The 21,550-nt window shown below is 37.1% G+C and overlaps 1 protein-coding gene across 1 annotated transcript in view; it reads left to right on the forward strand.

The window, feature by feature from the left end:
* LOC125250441 (potassium channel subfamily T member 2) overlaps positions 1-21,550 on the forward strand; it is a 96,393-nt gene that overhangs the window by 34,817 nt on the left and 40,026 nt on the right. Inside the window, exons 2-8 of the mRNA XM_048163018.1 lie at positions 10,434-10,570; positions 10,854-10,953; positions 14,849-14,902; positions 16,887-16,935; positions 18,398-18,457; positions 20,489-20,563; positions 21,448-21,531. Coding sequence (XP_048018975.1) covers positions 10,434-10,570; positions 10,854-10,953; positions 14,849-14,902; positions 16,887-16,935; positions 18,398-18,457; positions 20,489-20,563; positions 21,448-21,531 — 559 coding nt within the window. The remainder of the gene's footprint in view (positions 1-10,433; positions 10,571-10,853; positions 10,954-14,848; positions 14,903-16,886; positions 16,936-18,397; positions 18,458-20,488; positions 20,564-21,447; positions 21,532-21,550) is intronic.

The following is a 21,550-nucleotide window of genomic DNA, read 5'->3' on the forward strand; positions in this document are numbered from 1 at the left end:
ATGATTGATAATTCTTTAAAATGTACTTAAAAGTAAAACTGTTTTAACAAAATGCACTTTATAAAAGATTACTACTACAACAGTGCATTCTGGGTAATATTATTTTTCATTTTCGAGAAAGTAACCTATAGGCTACTTTTTTGAAAATGACAAATATTACCCAGAATGCATTGTTTTTAAGGTATATTACTTCTGTATATTACAATGCATTCTGGGTCTTTTTAGAGAAAGTATAGACTACTTTCTTGAAAACGACAAATAATATTACCCAGAATGTATTGTTTTACAGTATATTACAGTATATGTTTCAGTGGAAAGTTTTTTTACTGTGTAAAATTGTTTTGTTTTCTTTACAGAGTGCATGTTGCTTTACTATTTGTGAAGTGTGATAAAGGTCTATGGGAGGGGAAATGGCTGATCAGGGTTGTGTTAACTGGACATGCCCGGGAGATTCTTTCTCACAGAGAGCTAGTGTAAAGTCCTAGCTTTCAAATCCCAGTGCGCTATATTTAATTGGCTGTTATTAATTTCATATTCAGTGTACTCGTGTACTTTCAATGTTTTTGTGAGAAAAGGAGATTCCCAGTGGGCACCATGTTATCTGTGCTTTTTCTTAAGTCTTTTTTACTGATATATTCCTTTATTGAAAAAATAAATATAAAAACAAATTACTATAATGGGATTACTGAAGAAAATGAAGGAGAAATTGATTTTGTACATCAACAGTGCACAGAGCACATTTACCAGCAGCCATATCTCCCTGTAGCCCAAGACTGGTTGCCCACTGAAGCTAAAGCAGGGCTGAGCCTGGTTAGTACCTGGATGGGAGTACCATGTATCTGAACAAGATGTCCAGGACCTCCAGCAGAAAAACAGGCCCACAACATTAAAGATCCAGCAGTATATTTAATCGTGGGCATGGGGTACTTTTTATCCACTTGTGCACCAAACCCATCTGGTGGGTTTGCTGCCAAAAAGCTCTTTTTTTAGTTTCATCTGACCATAGAAGCCGGTCCCATTTGAAGATTCAGTCATGTCTGACAACTGAATATGCTGGAGATTGTTTCTGGATGAGAGCAGAGGATTTTTCTTGAAACCCTCCTGAACAACTTGTGGGGATGTAGGTGCTGTTTGATATATGTTTTTTATGCTTTCTGAGACTCAAGACTCAACTAATCTCTGCAATTCTCCAGCTGTGACCCTTGGAGAGTCTTTGGCCACACAAACTTTCCTCCTCACTTCACATTAGGACGATTTAGACACACGTCCTCTTTCAGATTTGTAACATCTTTAGCTGATTAGAACTTCTTAATTATTGCCCTGATAGTGGAAATGCAGATTTTCAATGCTTTAGCTATTTTCTGACAGCCACAATTTTTTGAATGAAAGATCAAAAGGATAAACAATGCAGATTAATTTTTGTGTCATTTATTATTATTAAAATATTTACTTATAATATATGGCATCAGCATCTGCCATTTTAAATCATATATTGTTCAACCACATCCGTTCCATGGTATCCAGCTATCCAGATGTTTTGATGAAACTAACGAATGACAAAGTGATGAACTGAAATAAATGAGTGAGAGAAATCATTTCTATAATATGTGTTTTTCCTGAAGGATGGTCTGTTAGAGAAAAGGCCATAAATACTACATGATTTGATGTATATTTAATAAAGCGTCTATCACCTTATATTAAGCACCGGATCACTGGTTCATTAAAAGTCTTGTTCAATGGTTGCTGTGCTTTCCCTGGTCTTTGGTCCAATTACTCTTAAGAGCTAATTAGCAATGAATATGTCATACCAAAGGGGTATGGGAAAGAAGTGTATGAAAAGCAGTATTTTTGCACTGCACAAATACAGAAGAGAGACACATCTCTGATGCATGTTTAAATACATCATTAAAGGGATAGTTCACCCAAAAATGAAAATTCTGTCATCATTTACTCACTCTCAAGTAGTTCCAAACCTGTATACATTTCTTTGTTCTGCTGAACACAAAGGAGGATATTTGGACGAATGTCAGTAACCAAACAGATCTCGCCCCCCATTGGCTACCAGAGTAGGAAAATAAATACTATGGTAGTCAATGGGGGCTGAGATCTGCTTGCTTACAAACATTCTTCCAAATATCTTCCTTTGTGTTCATCAGAACAAAGAAATGTATACAGGATTGGAACAACTTGAGGGTGAGTAAATGATGACAGAATTTTAATTTTTGGGTAAACTATCCCTTTAACAACTATTTGTTTAGTTTGGTTCCATACATACTACAATTTTTGTAAATGCGGTTGTCACTACCTGATTTTTTTGGGAGTTAATTCGGTTGTTGAATGCAGTTGTCATTCTTGTAAATTAACTGTATGGCTACGTTTAAGTCTACTTTTAATGGCCTTCCCTCACTAACTTCCATCTGTTTCATTGACTCGGATGTACGCCATTGCTTATGTTGCACAAGTGCCCACTACTGGCAGAACCATTGCAGTGGGTTTAAATGGAATGCCATAAGATCAAAGTCATGTTGCATTGTGGTCTATGGATCTGCCTGAAGAATAGACTTGCTCCCTCGGTCAAAATCGAGGAGACGAGGGTCTGTCCAAATAAACTTCCCTCATCCACTTGATGAAAGTTAAATGCACATCAAGATGGTGGCGGAGATTTCCTCCGAGGGAAAGTGCTTATGGAAGTTTGTGAGTGTATAGCTGCTTTTCTACTGTCAGGCCAAACTGTTCTCATTGCTCAACTGTTCCACTCCATGACAGTCCGGCCCAACTGGTACAGATATGGTTACATTTTCCACTTTGGGGCTGATAACAGTTAACTTGCATTAACTTTGCTCAAATATTACGCCAAACCAAGCTCAAGTGGAAATATAACTGAACTCTGGATGGTGGAAAAGCGCCTAATGTCTAAGAGTGGAGTTAAGGCCGGGACGCAACAAGCCAACAGTCGGCCTTCGGGCAATGTCAGGCTGTTTTTGAGCATTGGACAGTTTAGTTTTTTCAGTGTGTTCTGCACCGTTGGCTCTAGTTGGATTCTGTCTGGGGTTTTAGGACAGATGCAGCATGTTGAATCGGCGTCCGGTCGTAGTGAGAGAGAGAACTCCGATTGGCTGTTTAGTTTAGCGAACAAGTTAGTGCATGAGAATGAAAGCAAGGAAATTTAACATCATCTTACCTGAGCATTCAAATGATATTTTAATATTAATGGGTTAGTTCACCAAAAAAAATGAAAATTATCCCGTTATTTACCCACCTTCAAGCCATCCAAGGTGTATATGACTGTATCTTCTTGTAGAAGAACATAATCAGAGATATATTAAAAAATATCCTGGCTTTTCCAAGCTTTATAATGGCAGTGAATGGGGTGGGCCTGATTCTGAAGCAAAAAAAAAGTGCATCCATACATCGTAAAAGTACTCCACATGGCTCCGGTGGGTTAATAAAGGCCTTCTGAAGTGAAACGATGGGTTTTTGTAAAAAAAAAAAAAAAAAATCCATATTTAAAACATTATTAACTATAATAACTAGCTTCTGGCAGGCGGCCGTACGCATCAATAAGAAAAAAGAAACATTGTGCATTGTGATCATGAAATTGATGAAAATGAAACTGATGATAATTGTGATTAAAATAGTCACAATGCAACAATTTCAATGATCCTAAAATATAATTTATATATTCAAATATAGTATTACAGAGTAATCTAATGCAAAATATATATATTTTTTTATCTTTCTTTTGATTTTGCTGTGACCTGGATGTGTTTTCTTGAGCATAAATCCTGCAATCTTTTTCTCTAGGTATTAATCATGCTTACATAAATATTCTCTTACCCAACACACAGACACAGCGATGAAATATTGTTAAGGTGATCCTCACAATAGGCAAAATGATGATATGTTGTGCTTCAAGAGAGTGTTTTTGGGCACACATATTGATGTGATGCTGATTTTCTCACCACAATCACTGCACTTACAGTAGTTAAGATTGTGTGCACACACCATTATTTCCAAGGTGCTCAGAATGAATCAAGTCCTCCACGGCCACAAAACTTGATTTTTACAACTAGATGTGTACGTGTGTGCGTATGTATTAGGAAACCCGGAGGTGCTCTCTGTTGCCATAGCAACACACAGCATGGTCAGATGGGGTTCTCGCTGTGAGGAGAGGATACGTTAGGGTCGACCGCCACGTGGAGTCCGGGACCCCTTTCCTGGACTGTGAATTCACATTATCTTTTCCATGACATACGAGTGCGAGAGACAGACGACCACATATTCTCAATCTTTATTCCCAGTGTTATGACATGACTCACCGGATATTATGCTTCCCTCTGTGTTTCCGTCCAATTACGTAGAGCTCTGTGGAAATGAGGCTGGCTCCAGAGATCTGAGAGGAAGTCTTTAAAAAGACTGGAGTGGTCTGGCTCACACCGATCTGGTCTGTGGCTAATGCCACTTTATGAGTCCCTGGATAGTTGGAGCCCAGGAAAACTGATTAAACCAGGACTGGAAACATGCCAGAATACAATGAACTCGATGTGTGTGACATTCTTCCATGAGTGACCTTAGTGAGGAACATTACTGTTATTTACAACTTAATGTGTGTGGACAGCTACTGTGGTGTGATGTCAATAACCACAGACGATCGTATTGACTCTGCCTTCAGTGTCTATAAATGAACTGGAATCACGTTCACAATATATACACCGAAAGAAAGTGTAGCAGCCTTAAAGCTGCAGTCTATAACTTTTTTTTTTTTTTTGGCTAAAAATGATCAAAAATCAATTTTTGAGCAAGTACATAACCAGCCAGTGTTCAAAACTATCTCCATACCTTGTAATAATGTTTTCTAATTTGAGTGGTACTGGTAGGTTTCCACAGGAAATTGGAGCATGCAGCCATTCGTCTTTGCGTTATTACATCACGTCTGTTTACATAAAGAAGGAGCCCCAGCTAGTAGGCTATATCGCATGTGGAACAGGCTCCTGGTAGCGGATCATTTATAGCCTTTTCTCACAGCAGCTGAGATAATTAAACTTATCATTTTGATGGCAGATTGTATGGTATGACAAATTAACATTAGCAATTAGGCTGTACAGAAATTGAAAAATTACAGATAATGCTAATACACACTAAATACACAGAGTCACGCAATGCTGATGTTGTTAACATTAACAATTTGAGAACAAAGTATAACAATAACAATTTGCACGGTTTGATGTAATATGAGCTAAGCGATCATTAGATTGAATCAGGGTGCGATTTGTGAAAAAACCAGAGGGGGGGATGTTTTGAAAAGTTTTTTTTTTTTTTTTTTTTTTTATTTGTTAAAAACCACAGTAGAGCTATATATATTTTTGGCAGCTGTTACAGAAACATTTTTACAAAAAAAATCTTCTGATTTAACCTTGAGATTTAAAGTATTAGGTAGCTTAGATATTTGCACCACTACAAAGACACTAATTCTTAATAGAAATGCAAAATCAATCGGTAGTTTATAACGAGACACAAACCTTTACATTTAATCGCGTTTGGTCCCATTTATTTTTGATCACAGTGCATACACATACAAACTTTTAGTCCAAAAGTGCACACATTTGGAGAAATGCACATTTACCTCAGATTTCATTAGATAGAATAAGCCGGGCCATACGCAGGGTTTCATAATTACCGAGGTCAGAAAATGTTGTTTGCTAGGGGGGTACAGGGGCATGCTCCCCTGAGAAAATTTTGATTTCCCTGGTGTACATATGTGCATATTTAAGACGTTTTAAGGCCAACAAATTGGATAACAATTTAAAACCATGTCAACAAATAAATGCATGCACAGTTTTGAGGCAGAACTGTGAACAATGGCGGTGCATGGTCGTATTTTCTTTTGCGCTTTATTTAAGCTATAATAAAGTAGGCCTAATTATGCAGCGGGCGCCGGCGCATTTGCGCATGCAATTCTTGAGTGCGCGCCACGAGCACAGTATAACGGCTGATTGGACAGTCATGTTAACCGACATAGCCTGACATCATCTCATCTGACCGCAATTCACTGTTGTTCAACTGAAGCTCCCTCGTCATCACCTAACGTTACCTTTTCTGCGCTCGTTTGACTTGAGCCTGGCGCTGAGGCGAAGTCGGAATGCGCCTCTGAAAAGTGTCCCATTTGTTGTGGTCCTAAAGAGACAGTTCTATATAAATGCAGCGTTTTACTTGCCGATGTTTTATAAAAAAAAAGATTTTTATTTTTGGTATTTTATATGCTCTGTTGGTGGTTTGTGGAGTAGCATCACCAGGGGGGGATATTTTTTTATAATTCAGCAGAGGCGGGGATACATAGACCAGAAGGGGGGAAATCCCCCCGTCCCCCCCTACAAATCGCACCCTGGATTTAATCATCATTGGCAGCGCAATTTATTGTAATGCTTTATTTTTCTCCGTTGATCAGAATTGTTTCTTGTTCAGATGACATTTTCTGGAGAAAATTCTTATTTTGGTTACACTTCCATGACTACGATCTGTGATTCCGAAGTACAGTATCGACCGGTGCAGTGACTGACAGCCACACATTCTCCAGAAAACATTAGATTCATCTACGCTGAGAAGCCACGCCAATGCACAACCCACGTAATGATAATAATTAGACAAATAACTGCAATTGTAGATTTCAAACAGAGATGGTGACAAAGAGGCAAAACTTACGGACTGCAACTTTAAAAAACATTTTAAATATAAATATATATAAAAACAATATTTAATATATATAACCATAAGACTGAATCATTACACATTACCTATGACTACACAGCAAAATCCCCAGAGTTAAACCAACTCTGCTCAGATTACATATGGGCCTGCTCTATATAGTGTTAAAGTAACACTGAAGCAGAGTTAAAGTTAATGAGATAATTAAGTGATTAAGTTATGATTGAGCATTAGTGATGAACACCTGATGTTAACAAGCAGAATCACTGAAGAGAAACATAATAACTACAAATGACTTCCAGCCACAGCCCTGGATGAAATCAACTGAAGATAAAAGACATTAAATTAAACAACTCCACAAACAGTATATTATCTCATTAACTTTAACTCTGCTTCAGTGTTATTTTAACTCTATGTAGAGAGGGACCATATGTTCTCTGAGCAGAGTTGATTTAACTCTGCAGATTTTGCTGTGTAACAGCATAAAGATCCTGACACACCAAGTTGACGGTCAACCATCATTGAGCATCAGCCGGCCCAGTTTTTGAGGTGTGTTCCACACCGTCGGCACTAGTCGGACCTCATTGGGGGCTTTTTGGCCAATAGAGCATGTTGAATTGACGTCCATCAGCATCGCCACCATCGATGAGAGAGAGCTCTGATTAGCTGTTCAGCTTAGTGAACGAGTCAGTACGGGGGCGAAGAAAGCGAGCAAAGAAGTCAAAATGCCACAGATCGAAGGCTGTTCTAAGTTTGATTGTCTAACCTGTGCATTCCAATATGTGAATATTTTCATAACATAGAAATGTGATGCATAGAATGAAGAAAATGATCAGCATAAAGAGTAAGTAAGCGCTGCTTTGTTTATGGTTTGTATATCTGCCGTCCTTGTTTCATTTTCCATTTTTGAATGACGAATATAGACTATTGATACCAAATGATGTAGACAGCGATATAGACAGTATATACTAGTTGACATACTGTCGCCTGTAGTCCTTCAAGCACAGCTTTTTGGGTAAGATGCAACACAAGGCAACAACTTGTTTTTTGTCGCCGCTAGTTCTTTTACATTGTATTGGTGTATCCCAGCCTTTAGATCGAGTCCACATTGCAGCCAAAAACCGCCTACTGGCATGAGACTTGTGCAAATGGTTACCAACTCCCATTGGTCTTGTTGGCATGAAATGGAAATTCTCCCTATTTTCTATGTTTCTTTATATAAGCCTATATGTATTTTGCCTCATAATCCTTAATATGTCATAACTCAGTCTTCTCTCTGGTGACATATGCTGGACTTCACAAATCATTTAGCCTGCAAAAACCCCACCCCTTTCTTACAATTGACTGCAAGCTCAAATTTAGACCTGCCTTCATCCAATCAACAACCAGCAGACAGATTCAAGTCCCCAGCCGTCCTACATTTGTCTGTTTTACAATAGCCCATTTCACTTGTTTTTTTAAGGCTTTAGCAGTAAAATGTGTACTTATGTAAATGTAAAATATGTCAATAAAGCTATTTGAATTGAATTGAATTTAATATTTTTTTCTTTGGGACACAATTACCAAACTAAAACACTCTTATTTTCCATTTGTGTCCATGCATGAGTTCCAGGGTGGGATATGAAACGGTTGAGGTGCATTTAATTTACCATGTATCAAATTTGCCATCTACAATCATCCTGGGTGACTGATCCTGGCATTTCATTTCAAAACCTGAGGTGTTTTAGCCTTTGGATTGTAAGCAGACTGTCAGTTGAATTATAGTTTACATCATGTAATTTAGTTTGCCGCTTTTTTCCATACACTGAAAAAGTAATACGCTCTATCTACACAATCAAATTGTGGCAACAGATTACAAGCAATGTTATTAATTAAATTCAACATATAAGAATTTAGTTGGAATTAATCAAATGAATTCCTTCAAAGTCAACCATTTAAAATGTGTAAAATTAGCAAACACCATTACAAAAACCACAAACTGACATAAAAAAAGCAAAGAGTCAAACTGCCCAACTAAATGAAACACTGATCATCATAATGGCAACCAAAATCAACATCAACATCTAAACCTCTGTTAATTCTTGTGTTTCTCTTTCCTTCAGTGATTCTGCTTGTTATCATCAGGTGTCTTCAATGTTGGCAATGCAAAATAAAGAGTTCTTAATTCATCTTTGATGTCTGTCTGTTATTCAGATATTTTTGTTTAAATTTTACTTACATTTTAGTCATTTTAAATGGTTGACATTTAAGGAATTAATTTGATTAATTCTAACTCAATTCTATTTGTTGAATTTAATTAATAATATTGCTTGTAATTTGTTGCCACAATTTTATGGAGTAGATATAGCGCATTTGAAATAAACTTGAATGAAAGACATTTTTCTAACAAGAAGTTATTTGATGTTAGTCCAGATATCAAACAAGCAATGGAACAAATAAGTCAACATTGGCATATCAGCATTAATTGGTTTCTATATCTCAAACAGTAGAGCATGGCACCAGCGACGACAAAGTCAAGGGTTCGATTCCACAATTATTCCTTAAATTCAGTGCAATTCATAAATAAAATAAAAGTATCTGCCAAATATGTAAACACTAATGTAGTTTAATTAAAAAATAATAATAATCTGATGTTGAATTTTTTCTTAATTCTCAGTTATTGATGAAACAATATTGAAATTTCAATCTCAACCAAATCGATGTCTGATTGAAGATTAAGTATAAATTAATCTTGGGAGTTTCAAATGCATACATGCTCAATATTACAGAGTGGCACAAAATCACTCTCAAGGACATTTTCATTCTCTGTTCCTTGCTGGTGGGATGATATTTCAAACCTATCCAGACAGCCAAATCCCTTGACAATATTCAAGAAACAGCTGAAAACTCATCTCTTCCATCAGCACTTAACTACATCCTGCTGAAAATAGAAAAAAAATCTATTCTATTTTACTATCTATTCTTTTGCCTATTCTCTCACTAATTCTTAATCCCTCCCTGTTCTAGCATGTACTATCCTGAACAATGGCTGAAATTTTGTATTACTAGCACTTCTCGTGTGTATTGCTTCTTTAAGATGAATCACTTGCTACGTCCCTAGTATAGTAATAATAAGTCACAATAAGTAATAATAAGTAATAGTAAGTCACTTTGGATAAAAGCATCCGCTGAATGAATAAATGTAAATGCTCTGAACAGACTGATTTTGACAGCTCAAACAACAAACATTTTTACTGAGGAGACAATTTAAGTGCTTTACCAAACACAATAGCTTGCCATTTCTGCTTTTAAACCATCTTAGTGATAATTTGTGCAAGTATAAGTGCAAGTATACACATTTCAGTTCTTGTTTGGAAAAGACTCCCTGTGGTTATTGGCATCTAGCCGCTGCAGATGCTGGACAGGCATCGGGTTGAACATGAGCTCTATGGTCGGTTCCAGATCACTGTTTGTAGCAGAGTGTGGACTGGAACGAAAAGCAGCAGAGTTATGGCTCCTCCTGTTGCGTTCGCCCTCGCTGTGGGAGTCATTTATAATTCTGGATTAAGTCAGCGCGGATAGCGAGGTCAACCACAGCCTCCTTGCACACAAAAAGCACCATCATTTCCTTCTAAAGCTATTAGAGTTTAATATAGCAACAGCACTTTCCAGCTCTCAATTGATTGCTTTTTATTATTACCGCAATGGCAATAAGTCTAACTTTCTTGCCTCCTCTCTCATACATGTCATCGTTATCTGTCCTCCCCCCTTCCTCTCCATCTCCATCCAAACATCATCATTCCTTTTAGAGTGCAGGTAGAGTTCTATGTGAATGAAAACACTTTCAAGGAACGTCTGAAGCTGTTCTTCATCAAAAACCAAAGATCCAGTGAGTTCTCGGCCAGACCGAGGGGCGGCTCTAATTGTGGCTTTTCTTGTCCTGTGAGGTGATAGTTTGTTTTTGCTTTCACGTGGAGTGCTGTTGACCCCTGTGAGTGGCTCTGTGGAGCTGGTGCTGGGTAATTGGTTGGTCTTGTATTTGTTTTCTGGCCGTTTGATGTGCAGTCCTCTAGCTGTTGTGTCCTGTCCGTGAGTACTCGGCTTCATGTGTCTGTTGTTTGTGAAGCTCTTTGTAATTCTTATTGGTGACGGCCTCACGCTTTTGTGTGCAGGTTTGAGAGTGCGACTCTTCAACTTCTTCCTGAAGGTTGTGAGCTGCCTGCTCTACATCGTACGAGTCCTGCTGGACGACCCACGAGAGGAGAGAGACTGGTGAGACACGGCCAAATGGGTCTGAGGATATAAGCTCTGAGGATATTTTACTCAACGTGAAAGCTGTTTTTCGTTAGACAGCAAAGTTATTCAGCCTGTTAAAGGGATAGTTCACCCAAAAATGAAAATTATCCTATGATTTACTCACCCTCAAGCCATCCTAGGTGTATATGGCTATATTCTTTCAGACAAACACAATCGGAGATATATTTAAAAATATCCTTGCTCTTCCAAGCTTTATAATAAGAGTGAAGGGGAGGCGTTTTGAAGCCAAAAAAAAAATGCATCCATCCATCCATCCATCCATCCATCCATCCATCCATCATAAATATAATCCATACAGCTAGAGGCGGTTAATATAGGCCTTCTGAAGCAAAGCTATGGGTATTTCTAAGAAAAATATACATATTAAAACTTTAAAAACTATAATAACTTGCTTCCGCCATACGACAGTACGCATACTGCATAAGTCGGCTTGCGCCACAAGAGTAACCCGTGATGCAATATATGACGCAGGATGTAGGAGTATTGTAAGCTTAGACGCCTCTCGCGGTTTAAACAAATAGGGCTGTGCAACAAACTCAAGCTCCTCTTCTCTTACATCAAAATCCTCTGACATCTCTCTCTAAAATTTCTTGTTTTAGACTTCTAATTTCTGACCGGTGTTTTGTTTTGCTCTATCCTCTGCGCTTCCACGTTGGTCATTGGGTAATGTGACAGGTCAGAGGTTATTCTTCTGCTGGAAATCAATGCGTACGGCCATCTACCGAAGGCTATTATTGTAGTTAATAAAGTTTTAAATATGGATATTTTTCGTTAAAAAAATCCCATCGCTTTGCTTCAGAAGGCCTTTATTAACACCCTGGAGCCATATGGATTATTTTTGTGATGGATGGATGCACTTTTTTGGGCTTCAAAACAGGCCCCCCTTTTACTACCATTATAAAGCTTGGAAGAGCCAGGATATTTTTAAATATATAGCTGATTGTGTTTGTCTGAAAGAAGAAAGTCATATATACCTAGGATGGCTTGAGGGTAAGTATATCATGGGATATTTTTTTTTTTTTTTTTTTTGGGTGAACTATCCCTTTAAGATATTGTTTGTTTTGGCCATATTCTAAAGATGCACATTACAAATTTACCTTGAATTTCATTTGCAAAAAAAAGTATTAGTGTTGCAGTGAAATTTTGGCAACCAGAAATATTCGGCCGAAAAAGAATTTTTGGTTTTAGCTGAAACAGTTTTGGTGGGCCGAAACTGTTAGGTAAACATAGTCAGCAGTGTCTAGAGCTGGGTTGACAATATTGATTTACCATTCTTAATCCATCTTCATTTGGATGAAACAAGATCTTTTAGTCTATGCTGTTTTCAGTTGATGCATGAGCAAAACATCACTAAACTTTATTTGTAGCGTGCCTCACATCCAATAATCACAATAGCTAAGCTTTGTGATTTATTAATTTTCCTATGAAACAAAGTCTGAGCTTTGAAATTCTGTCAATTTTATAATTAAATTCAATCAATGTAGTTCTGACACACTTTAAGCCACCATAAAATATTTCAACAACAAATTGGAGTATAAACATAATTATATATTTGAAAATTTATATAAAAACTGTCTTATGTACAATTCAAATTTTATGTTCTATTGGAATGACTGGACTTTGCACCCAAGAAATTTCACCGAACAGCAGTAAATGTGACCATTTCTTAAGACAATGTTGCATGTATCCTCTGTGGAGAAACAATCCCAGAATGCACTGTTCAATTGTTGTAGGCAACATTTCATGTATGCCTCATAGTAAGGCCAATTCCAGAATGCATTGCGACACTTTCAGTGAAAATTCTTATTCAAAATGGCAGTTGCAATCTAGGGAAATGTCATTATAAACACCACTTAAGTTGCTAAATCAATTTAAAATATCTCTATCTAATATAATATTGATAATTTCACCCTATATTTGTGTTAGAAGTTGTTGTTATAGTTTGAAGTTTGAAGTGATTAACTTAACGACATGCTAATGTCAGGCTCAGCCTGCTCAGTTTATAGTCTAAAGTTTCTCTAGGAACAGCAATTGTTTGTTTGCATTCCAGCAAAGTTAGAGTAGAATTAAACTTAATGAACATTGATGCAATTCTCCTGATATATTTAGATACAGCGGTCGAGCAGGAACACCTTCTTACAACCAACAGCACAGGAATATAACAATCTTTAGTGACTAAATTGCTAACTGTCTTTATCTACACTATATTGCCAAATGTATTGGGACGCCCCTCCAAGTGCAATAAGTCCATTCGTGAAATTTCCTCACTACTATATATTCCACGGTCAACTGTTTGTGGTATCATAACAAATTGGAAGCAATTGGGAACAACAGCAACTCAGCCATGCACATGCGCATGCGGAGGCGCACAGTGCGCAGGAGTCGCCAAATTTTTGCAGAGTCAATAGCTACAGACATCCAAACTTTGTGTGGCCTTCAGATTCGCTCAAGAACAGTGCGTAGAGAGCTTCATGGAAAGGGTTTCCATAGCTGAGCAGCTGCATCCAAGCCTTACATCACCAAGTGCATTGCAAAGCGTCGGATGCAGTGGTGTAAAGCAGGCCGCCACTGGACTCTAGAGCAGTGGAGACGTGTTCTCTGGAGTGACAAATTGCGCTTCACTGTCTGGCAATCCGATGGACAAGTCTGGGTTTGGCAGTTGCCAGGAGAACGGTACTTGCCTGACTGCATTGTGCCGAGTGTAAATTTTGGTGGAGGGGGGATTATGGTGTGGGGTTGTTTTTCAGGGGTTGGGCTTGGCCCCTTAGTTCCAGTGAAAGGAACTCTTAATGCTTCAGCATACCAAGACATTTTGGACAATTTCATGCTCCCAACTTTGTGGGAACAGTTTGGGGATAGCCCCTTCCTGTTCCAACATGACTACGCAACAGTGCACAAAGCAAGGTCCATAAAGACATGGATGAGTGAGTTTGGTGTGGAGGAACTTTTCCTGACCTCAACCCGATAGAACACCTTTGGGATGAATTAAAGCGGAGACTGCGAGCCAGGCCTTCTCGCCAACATCACTGCCTGACCTCACAAATGCGCTTCTAGAAGAATGGTCAAAAATTCCCATAAACACGCTCCTAAACCTTGTGGAAAGCCTTCCCGTAAAAGTTGAAGCTGTTATAGCTGCAAAGGGTGGGCCAACTCCATATTAAACCCTACGGATTAAGAATGGGATGTCATTAAAGTCCATGTGCATGTTAAGGCAGGCGTCCCAAAACTTTTGGCAATATAGTGTGTATCTTTAAGGTAGTGTTTAATAGCTAGTAGGTTATCCTGCTTGACTGCAGTATCCATCTGTATCAGTTGTATGGCTGTCTGCATTTCTATTGGTAGTCGCTGCATTACATCACTTCTCATCTGCATAAAATTGAACTTTGTCGCATCACCACAGAGGTTGTCACTCAGGGTACTGGAAATCACCAACTTTCACTGGAAGTGTGAAGAAGAAAGACAGGCATAGATGGAGAAACAGGTCAGAGTCTTCCAACTTTCATTGGAAGTGTGAAGAAGAAAGACAGGCATAGACGAAGAAACAGGTCAGAGTCTGTGTAAATGAGAAAAATGAAAAACATATTTTCTGCCAAAGTGCAGAAGAACAGCATAGCGAGAAGCTCACGCCAAAGAGATGCAAGTGAACGACAGGAAAGGAGAATGATGGTCAAAAGTGAAAACCGTGGATTCTATTTTCAGTTCAGAGAAGAGTTCATGTAGAGTTGGAGAGAGAGTGTGGGTGGACGAAGGGAAAGTGAGATCTAGAGAAGACTGAAGTGCCTTTGGATAGTCCATGAATAAATCCAAGCAGTTGCAACTCTTATCTGTGTGTGTTCTGCTTCCCCTGCAGTCCTGGCTGTCTCAGACAGAATGCCTCTGCCCACAACAGAAGCCATTTCGACTGGTAAGTATCCAGGCTCTTGACTCTGGCGTGAGAAATGAAGATGGTGACACAGACATACGGCGGCCATTTTAATAGGGAAAATCTGAAGAAAACTCAATACAGCTCATCTCTTCTGATATTTCTTATTAGGCTTAATGTAACCTTGTGAAAAAGAAGTGTGGTTTGAATTTGCACTTGTAGTGTACTTCAAATTCTAAAAAATATATTTAAAAAAAAACTGTACTTGCAGATAATTCAATATTAATGAAATAAAAGGCCACTTAATGACTTCATGAATGTTTCTTAACACACTTAAAGGGTTAGTTCACCCAGAAATTAAAAAATCTGTCATTAATTACTGACCCTCATGTCGTTCCACACCCATAAGACCTTTGTTCATCTTCAGAACACAAATTAAGATATTTTTCATAAATACATAAATTTATTCAACAATATCTAGTTATTGGCGATTTCAAAACACTGCTTCATGAAGCTTCGAAGCTTTACGAATCTTTTGTTTCAAATCAGTGGTTTGGAGCTTATTTTTTTGCTTATTAAATTCTGCAGTACACTTCAACCATATTTCAAAGACAAAAGAATTATGAAATTACATATAAAGATGTAAGTCCTACTAGCACTCTAAACTTCAGCTAATTGACCCTTCGCCCAGGAGTTTGATTGACAGGCGATCTAACCAATCATAACGGCGAATCCGCCATTTTGTCCGACAAAGCAGTCAGGGAAGTTAGTAGATTTGCGTTGGTGGACTTGAACTTGAAAAATGGTGTGTACTGACGTCTTTCCGCAGTTGAAACAACATTCCTTCTGATGTTCATTCATGTTTACTTGGTGTTATAAATTAAGTAGTAGGAAGAGATGATCGGTCCACGAGCTGCTTGTACTGAGGAGCTACAGTGATCTGTCATGATACATTAAAGAGCCATGAAACAGTATTTATTGTTTAAATTTCTTTAAAAATGACAAAATTTGAAAATTTGTTTCATATTTGTTTCATATCAAAAGTAACCTGCTCTGTCTTATCTGTCGGCGTGTTGTCGGTGTCCACTTTGCGCCGCGATGTATTTTTCACTGCATGAGAACATGAAGTGTGGCGTGAGAGCGGCCTGGCTTATCGGACATAGCAACAGTTACTAAATGGGGCGGGTCTTTGCGAACGGTCAATTGCATTTAATCCAAATTTAAACTATAATGCATTTTCATTTAAATGTAAATAACATGCAGTTAAGTGTTTTAAAACATTACATTCCATTCACACTTTAGTATATTCTTTTAAAGTATAATATTTCCATAAGTACACTTTTAAAGGTATGTACTTCTTTTTAACAAGGATATAGCTGCTTTGTGACAACAAACACAAACAGAATGTTTTAACCACTGCAACAAGTGGTTGTTTCCTATTTCTGTAATGTTGTGCTGTGTAGCCCCGCCCACAATCAAATCTGATTGGTCTAAAATCCCACCCTTTGTAACTGAACAGTATATTAAACATCCATCATGTTCTGACTGGCTGTGATTCAAATTACTTTTTGCTGGAAATGTATTGTTGTGTACAGTTAGGCAGTTTTGTCTCATGCCAGCAGTAAAATTGATTTATTGACTTCAGGACACTGCACAAGGAGTCTCCGTGACCTGTTTAACAAGGCAGTCTGGTTTTTGCCATTTATTAAGCATCAAAAATTCTGGTAGCAGTCTGTGAGCGTTTAATGGTGTGTGTCTGACACGATGCCACAGTGCTCATTACTTTAATGCAGAATTCACAAAACACTGCTTTGATTTCTTCATTCGTAACAAAAATGTTCATTTGAATCTGTTTATTGCTCAGGCATTGTAAATGGATTAGATTCTGGAATTGGTGTGTTTGTTTGACATGTGGGGGGGAAAGTGTTCAGTTATGGGCCTGCTTCTTGATTCGAGCGTCTATAATTTGTAATTTTCCTTTCATTCTTTATCTCATTTTGTCATAATAATGGCTTCCTGTCATCAGGTCCCTCATTATTTGGGTGAACAGGCCTCTACCACTCTGGGCTCTTCAGGTCAGAATAAATGCATTAACACACACATACATACACACACAGGTGTTTCTTCTACAGGCACTTTTGTCCTTTGTGAGATTTTAAAAAGTAAAACCTTTTTAGACTCTCATGATCATATTTAATATTTATCGTATCACTGAAGAATTCTGTCATCTTTTTTTTTTTTTTTTCTGAAATCACAATTAATGTTTTCTTAGAAATCACAATGGTGGAAATTACATTTTTGTTGGAATAAAAGTGTGATGACTGCTAATGCTAATTTCATAGCTAGCATTTTATGCTTCCCAAATACTATTAAATAATATTTGCACATATTTCAGCTCAATGATTTCATTAATGTAATTTTTGCAAAATTTTATTAAAATCATAATAAATCTCATTATTTAACTCTTCCTTTAGATCATTTGTTTTGTCATTGTTTTAAAAATAGAATATTTTCCTGATAGATTTTAATATTTTAAGACTTAAAAATGGTAAAACCATAAAATATGTAAATAATAGTTGCATAAATAAATGATGAAAAGTTTTCAAGGCATTTTCTAAGATGTTTTAATGTGACCTTAATATAATGATCTGTTATACTTTTTATTTAGATAATTTGTTTTATCATTGTTTTTATAGATTTTAATTTTAATATTTTAAGATTAAAACTTAATAAAAAAAGTAAAACAATAAAATATGGGTAATGCTTTACAATAAGGTCTCTTTTGTTAACATAGTTAATTAACATGAAATAACAATGAGCAATATAGTTTTACATCATTTATTAACCTTTGTTAATGTTAGTTAATGAAAATATTCATGTTAGTTCATAGTCCATTAACTACTGTAATCACAGGAACTAACAGATACTTCTGATCTTGCTACTGCCAATACATACACGACACGCTGCTGTACAATATAGCATACATGAATTACCGTAGAAGATCGATACAGGTGGAGCTGGGGAAGAGGGAGGGTTTCTGAAAGCATGCTGCAACTGCTACAGCAAATGCTGACAGCGAGCTCATTGGCTACTGATACATGATGAGATTGCAAGCAAATTGAGTTAAGGACCTATCAGCCTGCGCCATCTGGAGTTTCATGACAGAACTAATGATATTGATTTAACTAATGATAACAAATGAAACCTTATTGTAAAGTTTTACCAAACTCTGTTAATAATAGAAGCAAAAATAGTGAAAAGTTTTCAAGACATTTCCCAAGAAGTTTTAATGTGACCTTCATATAGCAAAAGTCTGTTAGCTTTATTAAAAAATCAATCCAAGATACATACAACAGCCTATGGTTGAAAGGCACACACAGACACATTTTCCATTGTTGTGTTTCCCACAGTTTGGCCATTTATTCTCAGACAGTGTGAAACTCACTGCTCCTGCTGTTTCTTCCTACACAGCCTCTGCTTCTCTCTCTCATCTCTGTCTCTTTTTGTCTCTGTTTGTCTGTTTTCCCCTCTCTCCAGGTGCTTGTTGCATTCATCAGTTTTTCAGAGACAATGTTGTTGGTGTATCTCAGCTACAAGGTGAGTCAAACAGTCCATGTGCTCAAGGTTTTATCACTAGTACACTATGAGGCCCTTGTAGCTTCAAAGAGGTCTGTAATACCTGGAGATAACTACTGTATCTGTCAGATTCATTTTAGCTTTTAAAGGATTAGTTCACTTTCAAATGAACATTACCCCAAGCTTTACTCACCTTCAAGCCATCCTAGGGGTTTCTTCTTTCTGATGAACACAATCGGAGTTATATTAATAAATATCCTGACGCATCTAAGCTTTATAATGGCAATGAGCAATACCAATGAGTATGAGCTGAAGAAAGTGCTTCCATTCACATGCATTCCATCGTAAATTTTCTGTAAGTTGAATAGGGAAGGTGTAGGATGTAGTGTAAGCTTTTTGAACTTCATGAGTTTTACACTTACTTTGTACGGCGAATACAGAAGGCGGTCTGGCAGAAGTTGTTAAATATGGATATTTTCTTACACAAACACATCGCTTCACTTCAGAAGGCCTTTATTAGGATTATTATTATTCAGATGCGTCAGGATATTTATTAATATTTCTCTGATTGTGTTCATCAGAAAGAAGAAAGTCATATACACCTAGGACGGCTTGAGGGCGAGTAAAGCTTGGGGTAATTTTCATTTGAAAGTGAACTAATCCTTTAAGAACCCTGCATGATTTAGTTGGAAAACATGTCTGCATTTGGACAGTTTTAAATGCAATTAGCTGAACTTTAGACTGCTTTTTTGATGCTCTTAAGTAGAACTATTAAGTGTGCTTCTTTTTTTGTACATGATCATAAACATTTTTAGAATAAAATGGCTAATTGAGTCATTGCTAACGAATGCTAATTTAATAGCTAGAATTTTACGAATCCACACAAGTACACACAATTAAAATATCTTCACTTTTTTGCATACTTGGACAAAGTTGCAACTTGATTGGGAATGACACAAAATAATAATCTGCTCCGTATTGTGATATTTATCTTGCATGTTGTAATACCAAACTGATAATCAATATGTTTAGTCCAAAGAAAAAGTGGCTCACCGCACAAAACAACAACTCTCAATGATAATACCAAATGGTTGCTCGGCAGTAGACTAAACGAATGTGAGCATTAATGCTATTATGGACAGCACTCATTTACTAACATCTGCCTTTTAGAAAATCCATTCAGACTACATTACCTCATGTAATTAATGTTCATGTGCAGCAGAGCTGATATTTTTTAATTTTGTGTCCCGTTGACTTTTAGATTGAATATATTAGATCTGCAGTCCTCAGAGTATATTTGAGAAGGTCAGACAAAATGAGATGGAGAAAAGGATGAATCCTTCTGGACTATCCATCTAAGCAGGTTCAATGTGGTTCCTAGATGTTCATAGCTAGTTTTTATGTCCATTAGTTGGTCCAAACTGGTTCATTAGCAGGTTCATCATGTTGGTCGAGCTGGTTAGGGCTGGTAGAGCATTACACACAAGCTACAGTGTTTCAAAAACAAGCTTAACAACCTTAAGTTGTTTTGACCTGTTTTTTTCCAGCAGTGATAGAGAGCGATTGATAGAGGAAGAGTTTGCAGGTGACAATCAATCATTTGCGTTGCGTTAAGTGGTGAGAGAAAGCACAAGACATGTTTGTTCTCCAGACGCTGATAGTGAAGGGATGTCTTAGAGTCTCCTACTCCTCGTTTGATCCCCATGTGATGAATACAGCCTACATCAACACATCTATCTCACTTTTTGTTCTGCAATGATTTCTTTCAAAACCAACAAGGCTTTTTCACCCACGCAAGTCCCACATGGGTGATACCTAAACATATATCCAGCTTGTAAAATATGGCAGACGTTTAACACATTAATTTTGCATCAGGCTCAACTGCATCCAATAAATGAAACATATATTTCAGAGGGGGTGAAGAGAGTGACCTTTAACCTTGCTGTTTTTCAATGGTTCAAACCCAATCAAAGCAGAGTTTTATCTTTTAATCAAAGAGGTCACACAGACAATGGTGTTCCTTGACCCTGACACAAGTATTCTTGTTTCCAGGGCAACGTTTGGGAGCAAGTGCTGCGCATTCCATTCATTCTGGAGATGATCAGCGCAGTTCCTTTTGTGATCACTGTGAGTAAAATTGTACCAATGGGATTTAACCCTTAAATGCATGAATGTTTCACCAATCATACATATTCGGGTCTTTAGCGACCCAAATCTATATCTAACACGGATGGATCTCTACTGGTCTCGATAATATAAAAATCCACTGATATCAGAGTAACAATTACAGAAGAATAAAATAAAGCATATTTTGTTAACTTTTCAAGCTTGGAAGGGTTCATTTTGAGCAGATATTTTATGCTATCATCACTGTCCTCGTCCAATGATAGTTTTGCTAATATGAGCCCATTCACGATCTCAAACATATTCTCAAACATATTCTCAAAAATATAATTTTCAAAATCTTCAAAATCAATATTTTGATCACTAACAGCTTCACCAGATCCATCATCAAATGACTTTGACATTTTTAATTGCGTTCAGTACTTGATGTGCAGTAAATCGCTGAGCCATTTCAAGTTTTGCTGATCATAATTTCTATTCTTTCGTTTTTTTTGTTTGTTTTTTTTATCTGAATGAAACGTCACTTCATCATTATGTATCAGACATATCCACCTTGTGGAATAAAGGTGAATTGCACTTATTCCATTATCAAAGGTTCAATTATTGTTGAATTATTGTTATTATTGTTGATTATAATTGTTGTTATTACATTTGCTCAGAAATAACTAATATACATACATATATATATATATATATATATATATATATATATATATTTTTTTTTTTTTTTTTTTTTTTTTTTTTTTTGCTATTGAGCTAAAGATGAATCAAAGGTGCATAAGTGCTCCTAAATAGCAGTACTAGAAACTCTGTATTGTGTGTTACACAGCTGTATCACAAAACTCTTTGAATTGAAGGAAATTAAGCCTTTTTTTCTCTCCAATCAGGTGATTTTGCCCTCCCTCAGAAACTTGTTCATTCCTGTTTTCCTGAACTGCTGGCTGGCCAAACACGCTCTTGAGAACATGATTGTAAGAAATGAAGCCTATC

Source organism: Megalobrama amblycephala, linkage group LG1 (genome assembly GCF_018812025.1).
Source record: "Megalobrama amblycephala isolate DHTTF-2021 linkage group LG1, ASM1881202v1, whole genome shotgun sequence".
In the NCBI taxonomy this organism is placed as follows: Eukaryota; Metazoa; Chordata; class Actinopteri; order Cypriniformes; family Xenocyprididae; genus Megalobrama; species Megalobrama amblycephala.